The sequence below is a fragment of the Diadema antillarum genome, unplaced genomic scaffold (genome assembly GCF_040938485.1).
Source record: "Diadema antillarum isolate AM-2024a unplaced genomic scaffold, OU_Dant_1.0 seq00000853_RagTag, whole genome shotgun sequence".
In the NCBI taxonomy this organism is placed as follows: Eukaryota; Metazoa; Echinodermata; class Echinoidea; order Diadematoida; family Diadematidae; genus Diadema; species Diadema antillarum.
This window is the reverse complement of record NW_027271724.1, coordinates 400,849-412,735: the sequence shown is the minus strand read 5'-3', so window position 1 is coordinate 412,735 and position 11,887 is coordinate 400,849. Positions and strand designations below refer to the sequence as shown.

Genomic DNA, 11,887 nt, shown 5'->3' with positions numbered 1-11,887 from the left:
AATGTTACTAATGTCATGCGGAATATAGCTTCGTATTACTGTATTTGCAATGACCGTCGTGAAAAAAAAAAAAACAAAAAACGCGACGCCTCGGTGTATATATAGGCCTAGCTTCTGAGAGGCAGGGCGTCGGGACAGGGGTAGCTAGGTGGCCAGTGATCAATGGTTTCACCCCTATCCATCACGCTAAGACGGGAAGAACCTTTATAAATCAAGTAATGGGTGTTTTCCGAATTATCCCTATCCCCTGACTCTTTCCAGATATTTCTTTTGCTTCCGCTACGACTTATTGCCATAAGCATTTTCGGGTTTTCCATCCGTCCATCCGACCGTAATCGATTTCGTAGACCACGCTTTAAACTTAAAAGCGTTTGAGGTTTATAACCCAATGAAACTTGACATTCATTGTGTGTGTACGAAATTGTGCCTGCCAAATTTTGGGTGCACTCGCACAATGACTTTGTAAAGTTTGCAAGATTTGGGCCAAGAGATCAAAAGGTTTGACGATGTTAAAATACCACCATTTTTTTTAGATAAATATGAAATGGAAGAAACATATCAGTCGCTAAAGCGATATTTTCATATTTTTCTATGGAATGTGTTTATATACTGATGTTATTCAATAATCTATTTACCTATTTATTTACTTATTCCTTTTCATTGGCCAAAGAGGTGTGAGGGCTTAGTCCGCCACGGTTCTGCGATCCTTCTGATTGTTATAGGAGATAGAGGATCATTTCGATTCGACTCGCTCCAGTCACAACACATGAAATGTAATTACGTAAAAAAGTATGTTTTAGTGTGTTGATTTTTCTTTCCTTTTGTTTGTTGAAAGCGACGCCTATGACTGAAGCTCACTAACTTGTTTGTTTAACAGGATCCACCACACGCAGGCTTTCATACCTGGAAAGGACGGACGTGCAGAATGATATCCTTACACAGTGTCGGTGTGGTAACAACTGTTTGTCAAACATTGATATAGACCTTGCTCTGCTGTGGCGAACACGTGTTCACAAGTACAAGGAAGGGAGCATCCGACATATGAAAATTATAGAACTGATGCAAAGCATGGCCGCGTCATCAGACTTCAAGAAGTTCATTGTGGATGGGGATCTGATCTGCAGGTGAGCCATGAAAATGACAACGGATTTAGATACATGATTTCATCAAAATACCAATGTTCATTGATACGATTTTGTACCATCGGAAAAAGAAGAATAGTTTCCGGGAAATTGTTTATACCTTCACATATTTATTTTATAATCGTACGGAGCCAAATGTTACTGCTGTCCACTTCTGAAAGAGAAATGAATCATCTGACAATTTTTTTTAGCATCGTATACGGAGCCGAATGTTACTGTTTTTCATTTTAAAACGTCAAGGCAGACATCAGACTTTTACCGTACCATCAAACGCAGCTGAATGTTACTGCTATTCATTTCGAAGTGTAATAGCAAATATCCGACTTTTATTTAATTATCGTACGGAGTTGAATATAATTGTTATTCATTTCCGAACGCCAAAGCAAACATTCGACATTTATTTTAACATCTTCCGGAGGTGAATATTATTGCTACTTACTTCCGAACATAAAAGCAAACATCAGACATTTATTTTATCATCGTTGGGAGTTGAATATTATTGTTATTCATTACCGAACGTCAAAGGGATCATTCGACATTTTTAGCATTTTCCGGAGCTGAATGTTATTGCTATTTACATTCGAACATAAAAGCAAACATCAGACATTTATCGTACGGAGTTCTATATTATTGTTATTCATTTCCGAACGCCAAAACAAACATACGACATTCATTTTAGCATCTTCCGGAGCTGAATACTAATTGCTAGTTACTTTCGAACATATAGTCAAACATCAGACATTTATTTTATCATCGGACGGAGTTGAATATTATTGTTATTCATTTCCAAACGTCAAAGGTGTCATTCGACATTATTTTAGCATCTTCCCCTTCGGCGACTGCCCCCCCCCCCCCCCCCAAAAAAAAAAAAACAAAACAAAAAAAAAAAAAACAAAACTAACTAGTACAGTGAACCTTGCCTAAATCGAACTTGCATAAGTCGAATAATCGCCTAAGTCAAAACTCTTCTCTTTATATTCTATTGTTTTAAAGACAAAATTTCTTTGAATCTACGCTGTTTCTTCAGCCCTATAACAGATTCGGCTTTAATAGGCAAGGTTGAATGTAGTTTTTACAACAGCTCTAAGATGTGTAAATTCCATCGTCAAATGCCAGGAAATCCCGTATGAAGACTCTTTATTTTATTTTTTTAACCTGATAACTCAATGATAAACCTGCATTTGATTGAACTAAAGTTAGCATAGTGATGGTTCCTGTGTAATAATAATAAACAGTCAACATACTACACCAAAATCAAGACTGTGTACAGCTTCATTTCAGGCAGCCAGCAGGAGGCTAGGCTACTGTAACCCTATTGCTCCGTAGATCCTTATTTACCTGTCCCGCTGGCCCCGGGTATACTCTTTGCTAGAAACCCATAGCACTGCTGTTTAGTGCTTAGTAGACAGTTACAACTGCTGCACTGAATGTGCAGTGTTCATCTATTCTACAAATCATTTATGAGGCCGATATTACTGGAACTATACCCCTTCACAGAATTTAAAGATGTTGAAACTCCTATCCTGCATGTTTTCACTTCATATTTTATTATTTTGACTTGGATAAGATTGATGCAAATTGACCCATGTGTACGATCTTTTCATCGCACACGGCTATCTCTATGCAGTCCCACATATACAGATTCGTGTAAGTTCTCCACACAAGAAACCTATGGCAAAAATGTACACAATACATTGCAGTCTGAATGCAAATACTCAGTACACTGTAAATCTTGATAGAGTACGCGTCCGTGTTGGAGGAAACGGACGACGTGCGTACTGGGGGCATTTCATGAAGCATTTTGTCCGATAACTTTATTGGACAAATTTGCTATTAGCCAATCAGATGCAAGGATTTCGGTAGCTTTTAACAATTTGTCAGACAAAATATCTGACAAAACGCTTCATGAAATGCCCTAAATGCCTGTTTGTCCATGTTTGTCCTGTTAAATGTACTGGTACAATATGTTTTTCAAATCATGTCTATGGTCTTTGTCATGAGCCAATGCAAACAATATCTCTTTATTCTGTCACATGAGCCCTGGAATTCGTTTTTTCCGCATAAAATTTAACATATATTTCTCCTCATCTACAGACATGCCTGGTTGCTGATGCTGAAACTCTCAGAGAAAACATTTTACAGGGCCTGGAATTTACTTAAATTCGGACATGTTCATGATCCTTGTGCTGTGGGAAACAATGGAAAGGGCCAGAAAGGTAAGCAGTGTGACCAATTTCTTAAAGTCATACTTAAATGTAACTTAAATCAACTCTATAAGCACAATCGCTATGGACTGGATCAATGTTTTTTAATCTGTATGCCCCTATAACTCACACAAACTGTTTAAACCCATAAAATGCTCAGGATACTTTTAGTATTTCTAGTTTTGGGCAACACAAATATTTTGACAATTATTTAAAAGTACATGTACTATATTTCGAGTGCCTATGTCATGTTACACCTTCTTTTGGAGAGGATAGATTTATCCTTTCGATAAATTTCAAAAATAATTTTCATATTTTATGCCAAAAGTAAATTATCATATTGATAAGTACCATAATTGTAGTTGGAAAAAAATTTCACAATATAGGCCTATTTCAAACTTTCCTGGATTGTGTTCCAAATTTATTACGATAATTATTTTGTACATTGAATATGACTGAGGGAAAAAATAAGGTATTTATCCCTTTTTGCTGCTGAGATATTTGCATCAATTGTGTCATGTCATCAGTGTCTGTGAAGTCCCATATTATGAACCTGGTACTTTCTGCAAAACATATGGCATTCACTTGGTTTTATTTATATTAAACCTTCTTTTCTGCTTTAGCTTGATAAATTAAATGTGTTTGAATGAAATATTATAGATTTTCTCAAAGGTGCTTGTTCTTAATAACAAAAAGATACAAAATGTTTAGATTAGGCCCACTAGTGGCCTTCAGCAGTTTACACATTAAAACTTAAATAGGGCAATTCTCAAGATGAGCGAAACAGTGTACTGTTTAAAGGATGTTATAAAGACTACAGCTGCATGCAAAGCAGGTAGGAACTCCTTATTAAAAATAAGTACACTGTATGATCATATAGATAACATTCTACAATTTATGAAGCTGACACTGGAAGACACAAACTTTAAGCAGAAAAGCACACATTTATCTAGATCAGATTTCTTTTTTTTTTTTTACATCTACAATATTTGTGGTTATATGCCTATTAGTCAGCTGTTGTTAATCTCATTATGTTCATTCCTTATATCTTCTTCATGTGTGCAATCATGTATATTCAGTAGTAAGCTTTTACTTTTACACCAAAGCAAACAAATGAAGGATTAACACCTTTGATGACACCTGTATTAATAGATGTATCTTTGTTTTTTGTTTCTTTGCAGGGCATGGTGCTGTTGGTTACATGGAAACATTTATCCTGAAGATGGGAGATACATGTCCTGAGAGTGGTCGAGTTTATTTACCGTGCTGCACAAGCATCAAAGGCATTTACGAAGAGTATTTGACCTGTCTTACGAAAGAGCATGAACAAATCTCCAAGACTCAATTTTATCAACTGTGGAGAAAACACTTCAGCCATGTATCATTTCCAAAGGTAAGTTTGTCTTTGTGAACCTTTCTATATCAAAAAAGAAAGAGATGTGGTTACACCTAAATAAACACCGAATGTAGCTGAAGAAGTCACGTCTATGCTTAATAGAATTTATACCAGCAAATTAGTTAGCAAGTATGAATTAAGAAAGCCGTTGTTTGCTTGTAATCAGTACATTAATTCTCTTTTCCTGAGATATTTTAAGCAATTCCAATATTGACCTTTTTGGAATGAGACATAGAAATGCACGGTGGCTGATTTCCGCGAAAAGAAAAACACTTGTTGAATTACGGCGTTATAACGCCCTAATATACGGCGTCGATACGCCCTAATTTACGGCGTAATAACGCCCTAATTTACGGCGTTATTACGCCCTGTTATGCCCTAATTACGGCGTTATAACGCCGTAAATAAGGGTGTAATAACGCCGTAAATTAGGGCGTAATTACGCCGTAAATTAGGGCGTAATAACGCCGTAAATTAGGGCGTTATAACGCCGTCATTAGGGCGTTATTACGGCGTTATAACGCCCTATTAATATTAGGGCGTATTTAACGCCGTAATTAGGGCGTTATAACGCCCTAATTAGGGCATTACAACGTCGTAAAATAGGGCGTAATAACGCCGTAAATTGGGGCGTTATAATGCCGTAAATTAGGGAGTAATAACGCCGTAATAGGGCGTTATTACGCCGAAATTATGCGTTATAACGCCGTATATTAGGGGATTATAACGCCGTAATTAGGGCGTTATTACGGCGTTATAACGCCCTATTAATATTAGGGCGTATTTAACGCCGTAATTAGGGCGTTATAACGCCGTAATTAGGGCATTGTAAAGCCGTAAAATAGGGCGTAATAACGCCGTAAATTAGGGCGTTATTACGCCGTAATAAGGCGTTATTACGCCGAAATTATGCGTTATAACGCCGTATATTAGGAGGTTATAACGCCGAAAGTTAGGACGTTTTCTCAATCCTTATGTTTATGAAGGTGAACTTGTCCTTTAACGCCGTAATTAGGGCGTTATAACGCCGTAAAATAGGGCGTAATAACCCCGTAAATTAGTGCGTTGTAACGCCGTATATTAGGGGGTTATAACGCCGAAAATTAGGACGTTATTACGCCGTAATAGGGCGTTATAACGCCCTAATTAATGTTAGGGCGTTATAACGCCGTAATTTAATGGGGCGCAATAACCCCGTAAATTAGGGCGTTATAACGCCGTAAATTAGGGCGTAATAACGCCCTAAATTACGGCGTTATAACGCTGTAAATTAGGGCGTTATTACGCCGAAATTATGCGTTATAACGCCGTATATTAGGGGGTTATAACGCCGTAAATTAGGGCGTTATTACGCCGTATTACGGCGTTACAATGCCCTATTAATATTAGGGCCTAATAACGCCGTAATTAAGGCGTTATAACGCCGTAAACTAGGGCGTTATAACGCCGTAATTAGGGCGTTTTTACGGCGTTATAACGCCCTTTTAATATTAGGGCGTATTTAACGCCGTAATTAGGGCGTTATAACGCCGTAAATTAGGGCGTTATAACGCCGTAAATTAGGGCGTTATAATAACGCCGTAAATTAGGGCGTTATAATAACGCCGTAAATTAGGGCGTTATTACGCCGATATTATGCGTTATAACGCCGTATATTAGGGGGTTATAACGCCGTTAATCAGGGCGTTATTACGTTATAACGCCCTATTAATATTAGGGTGTTATAACGCCGTAAATTAGGGCGTTAAATACGCCGTAATAGGGCATTATTACGCCGTATTATAGGCGTTATAACGCCGTAATTTAAAAAAAAAAAAATGTTTTTCTTTTGGCGGAAATCAGCCAGCGTAGAAATGATAAACATTTCTTTTCATCTTTATTCCAGGTGACGCGAATGACCAAATGCAATTTTTGTGTTCTAGTGAAGGACATCATTCCAAAGACCTCTGACCCCATCACACGAATGAATCTGAAGAAGGAAAGAGATGAGCACTTAAATCGTCAATGGTAAGTTAATTGTAATGATTTTACAATGAATATCTTCAGTATGTACTTTGTGCAGTTTACAGCTTCCCATTTCATTGAGTAATTAACTTTAAGCTGATTCTCCTAATAAGAGTATTTGTGCAAAATGACTTTCATCATCGACACCGAACAAGGTGTGACAACTTTTCTTTCTGAAGGTAGGAGTACGGTTTGTCTTCGTGGTATAGGATGATCTTGTGAATATGATGCCCCCAGCCAGTTTGTGGATGGGACATTCAGTGATAATTATGCACTTTAATTATGCACCTTTTGCATTCTGTGATTGCCAGGCAAGAGAGGAGACACTACTACAAGAGAAAGGCTGAGGCACTCAGTGACAGCAAGGCCAAGATGAGCATTATCCTTGATGGCATGGATCAAGCTAAAACATATCTTCCTCACTTCAGAGGCTGGTCAACTCCCAAGGTAAAACTGCAGTTTATCTGTAATTTCCATCAATGCAGAACACATGCTGTATTAGCATTTTAAATTCCTTGATTTGTTGCTTTTGTTCCACAGAAATGGTACACAACTGTTTTCTCCAATCCTTATAGTCTCATCTAAAAGCCTATTTTTCAGAAAAACTTGATGGGTCCGCTGCAGACTCAATACAGATTCAAGAGTCTCATAGAAATTATAATATTATGTAGGCTTTAAAACACACACACACACACACACAGATGATAGTGTAGGCTGCAGATGCATCAACCTACCTTTGAGTCCAGATAAGGAGTGAACTACCCATCATTGCCTTCTGGTGAAAATCAATAAAACAAAATATACAATTACGTTTATTGAACCTCTGCATACTATTGCAATTTGTATTGAAACAGGACTGTGACAGGTACAGGCTGCAGCCACACATCGAGGGATGCCTTGTGCATGGAAGGACATTCTATACTTTTGTATCACTGGAGGATGGCCAAGACACTAACATGGTGCTAAATTGCTTATTGGATGCTCTCTGCCAGGAGAGTAATGGCAGCATTCTTCCCCCAACACTCTACATCCAGCTCGACAATTGCTACAGGGAGAATAAGAACAGATACTTCATAGGATTCATGGGCTATCTCGTGGCAACGCATATCTTCGATGAGGTATGCTGTTTGTGGCTTTATGAAGTATTACATGATTCTTCAGAGATGCAGTTATGTGGCATTTTAATAGTTTCCTACAATGATAGCTTGAGCAAAATACAATCATGGCCAAAATTTGCTTAGTTCCTTGTGGCTTACATACATTTTGTAACTACTAAAAAAAAAATACAAGTAACTGTGTGCATTAAAATACACCAAACTCATTCCTGCCACCTAAATGATTATCTTCTCCTTTTGTGTGATTGTGTTTGTGTGTGTGTCTAGGTATACTATTATGTTATTTGCCCCAACATTCTTCTGCACACAGATCCTATGAAAAGCTCTATAGTTTGATTAGTTGAATAATTTTGTGCACTCATGCACATTTATCACATTATAAATATTTCAGATTTACATTGGAAAACTGTGTTTATTTCAGGAATTTCTGTTCCTCATTCCTCAGGTTCAGTTGTCTTTCCTGATGGTTGGCCACACTCATGAGGACATAGATCAGCGCTTCAGTTGTGTGTCACGTGCCCTCAAACAAAAATCTGCAAAGACTGTACCTGAGCTGTTGCAAGTGATTGAAGAGTCGATGATGAATCATGTAGTGAAGGCTTCAAGGATGCGAAGAGTCTTTGATATTAAATCCTGGATTGAACCATTCCTTACCACAATAAGTCAACATTCAGCTCAGCATGCTTTCAGGTATGTCTATGCTGTTATGTATGTTTAATGTGGTACACGCCTTATTATACATTTCAGTGAATTATCAGCATTTACCATGTCTTGTTTTCATTGCAATGCATATCCATTTAATCATGGCTTATCATAGGGGAAGTCAATTGTGATAATTGATTTTGCTCATCCTGCACAATATTCAAAATGCTTAATCTGCTTTAGTACAATCAAATTATACTATATGTAGTTAAAGAGAAACAATGATAAATAAAAATAAAGGTGAAGAAATACGAAACAATTTATAACCAAAGATATGAACGAGTTTTCAAAACAATAAGATACATAAGAAACTCAATTTGATGCTGCAATTTTCTCACATTAATTTGTTAGTAATACTGAAGAAAATATTCAGAAAGAATTTATCTCATTTGAAGTTTTATTTATAGGGATTTAGAGATTAAAATTTGATGAAAAAAATGCATGAATTATAATTAGCATGATTAAAAAAAAAATGTTTAAAAAAATCAAATCAATTACTTCTTTCCTGGAAATTAAGAGGGTCCCCCCCCCCCCCCAGTTTTTTAAATTACCCTGGCTATATAGGGTTTATCAAGATCTTTATAAAATAGTGTTGTAATAAATGTAAAGATGCTAGCTAAATGCTCTGACAGTGTCTGAAATTCAAACTTCATACGTATTTTCCTTAATCAACTTCTTCAAAGGTTGACACGGTCTCAAGATGGTCACGTTGTGCTGCACTACAAACAGTGGAGCCAGGATGAGGAGTGGCTGCCCAGGTCCTATGAAGACCCTATCCAAGTCTTTACGCAGAGTGCCAGGCAAGAAATTAATTTGCCTGAAGGATCTCCACACTTGAGAGATGCAACATATGACAGGCAGAATTTGGACATGGTCAAGCGCACCATTTCAGCAGCAGAGCATCATCTCAGTAGTGCAGAGCAGAGGGATTGGTGGGAAAGCTTCTTTGAGAATCCACAACATGACATGCCTCCAGTACATTGGTATCTCCAATCTCTGAAACAGCAGCCAATTGCACCCCAAACTGTTCAGACAAGAAGCGGTGAAGCTCAACCAACTCTCCTTACTCCCTTACTCCACAAAGAGCGTCAGGCTCCGCGGGTAATTCAATTTTCTTATGTCCCTCAGGCACAATTTCTAACCCCATTACACACAATTCCTTACCTCGTATTATGTCCTATACTGGATTTTGAAAGTTACTGGTTTTCAGCCTTCTTACTGTAGTAAACTGCATTACAAATTTGACAATGTACGGAAATGTCACCATGCACTAGGTAATAGTGCACTAACAATATCCGCAGTGTCAATTCACGTACACAACATCTCACAAAAATGTCCATGATATCCTCATTCAGGAAAATATCTGAAAGCAAAAATAACTTACAGTGAACTCTCGCTATAACGAAATCCTTAGGAACTGCAATTTTCTTTCATTGTACTGAAATTTTTGTCATAACCATACAATTACAAAAAAAAAAAACATACAACAGATGACGCCACAGCGTGAATTTTTAAGCTGTTACTGGAATTTTATTATAGTCATGTTCGTTGAAAAGAGAGTGCTTACTGCCATGCTTTTATAATTCTTGTGACATATGTGCTACACTTATTCAAGTCTTGTTGCATACTACGTAGATAATGAGTAATGTAAGAAGTTCTTTTTACATTTATCAATTTTCAGATATCATTGAAAGGAAGAAGACCGAAGGACCACATAGTTGCAGGGAAAATGGTCTTGCTGAGAGACAGCTTGGAGGTTGGGCTCATCAATTCTGTTGACCAGGAAATGCTGAATATTTCTCTCTTCAGTGGGAAAAAAGCAACGATATGGAAGCCACTCCTGCGCCCAAATGGCCAACCAAGGACCAAAGTTGTGCCAAAAACTGAAGTACTACAGGTCTTTGACCTTACTGCAGGGATGAGACTTCCAGGATTTATTCATAATTTTCTGTAGGTAATGTGTTGCAGATGATGTATCACAAGTAGTCCATACAAAGGTGAATATAGTGGAAATAATACAACTTAAAAAGTGATATGTCAGGATGGAAACCAAGGATTTGGTCAACTGTTTGTAAGCTACTGTGGTGGCATATTTCTTACCACATAATTATTCAAAGGTCATTGTGTTTCTTTTTCGGTATATGACGGCATTCCTCAAAACATGGAAGAGAAGATAATAATAATAATAATAATAACTAGAAAAGCACTCTGAGAGCACAGACCTCCGCCAAGCATGCAGCTCATTTCCACCACTGATCATGTTCTTCCACAGAGATCATTGATTTCCACCCATATGTAATTTACTGCATTGTGTGCTGAAAGTCGCCCAATTTTTCAATATAGAAGCCTTTGTCACGTCATAAACCCTCAGCTGCACGGCGCGCCTAGCCCTAGCAGAAACTAGAGCACACACTTGGGTGCATGCATGCAAACCTAAACTAGCGCAGCCTGAACTCCTATTGTAAGTACATTGACCCTACCTGCCAAATTATCAAAAATCCTTTCTAAATTCCCCCAAAATTCTCGGATCACTACCAAAAGTTAATCGTTTGTTACTTGTGTCATTCTCAACCTCTCCTGCAAGTTTCATCCAAATCCGTTCCCTACTTTTCGCGTTATTTTGCACACGGACAAACAAACGAACGAACAAACAAACAAACGGTAACGAAAACATAACCTCCTCCCTTGGTGGAGGTAATAATACTTTACATTTATTAGGCACTTAATACAGATGTTTCTAGTTAAAGGCCCTATGGGAAAAACAGAGACGGCGTGAACGAGTTTTATTTTTTAATTTGCTTTCTGATAATCACACATCGAGTGCAAAGTACTCTCGAAGAGTAAATGACTGGAGAGGCAACTTTTCACAAGCAACTAGGCAATTCACCAAGTTTGGAGAGCATGCATTGGTTCAAAGTCAATTTATATTGTCTACCTATGAATATGGTGAGTTTTTGGAAGAGTATGTGCATAAAGTGATAAATGTCCAGATTTTGAAAGTTGTATATAACATGACATGGTAAATTTTGATTAGTCTCTGATCTCAATATAAAAATTTCTTCATCTAAAGGTTTCCTTTCATCATAATCAAACCATCTTGCACTTTGCCAAAATAGAAACGTTATTGTATGTGCTGAAAGTATAATCACCATCCTTAAGAAAGCAATTGAAATTAGATCTCTCACAACAGAGAAAATTTGATGTTGTGTACTCTTAAATGCTGCATACGTTATTTTTGCAAGGTTTCAATTTTTGCAAATGTGTGTACTGTGAATATAACATGCAAGAATGTCGCCATGCAGTAGAGTAAGTGCAAAAACGATA

General features: G+C 37.5%; 1 protein-coding gene across 1 annotated transcript; it reads left to right on the top strand.

Annotated features, from left to right (window-relative positions):
• Positions 1-753: 753 nt before the first annotated feature.
• LOC139740405 (uncharacterized) lies at positions 754-9,401 on the top strand. The gene is made up of 8 exons (XM_071650997.1): positions 754-1,124; positions 3,237-3,358; positions 4,528-4,739; positions 6,628-6,749; positions 7,058-7,193; positions 7,601-7,864; positions 8,307-8,551; positions 9,293-9,401. Exons 1-8 carry the CDS (start codon positions 1,042-1,044, stop codon positions 9,399-9,401), a joined length of 1,293 nt encoding a protein of 430 aa, XP_071507098.1. The 5' UTR covers positions 754-1,041.
• Positions 9,402-11,887: the final 2,486 nt, after the last annotated feature.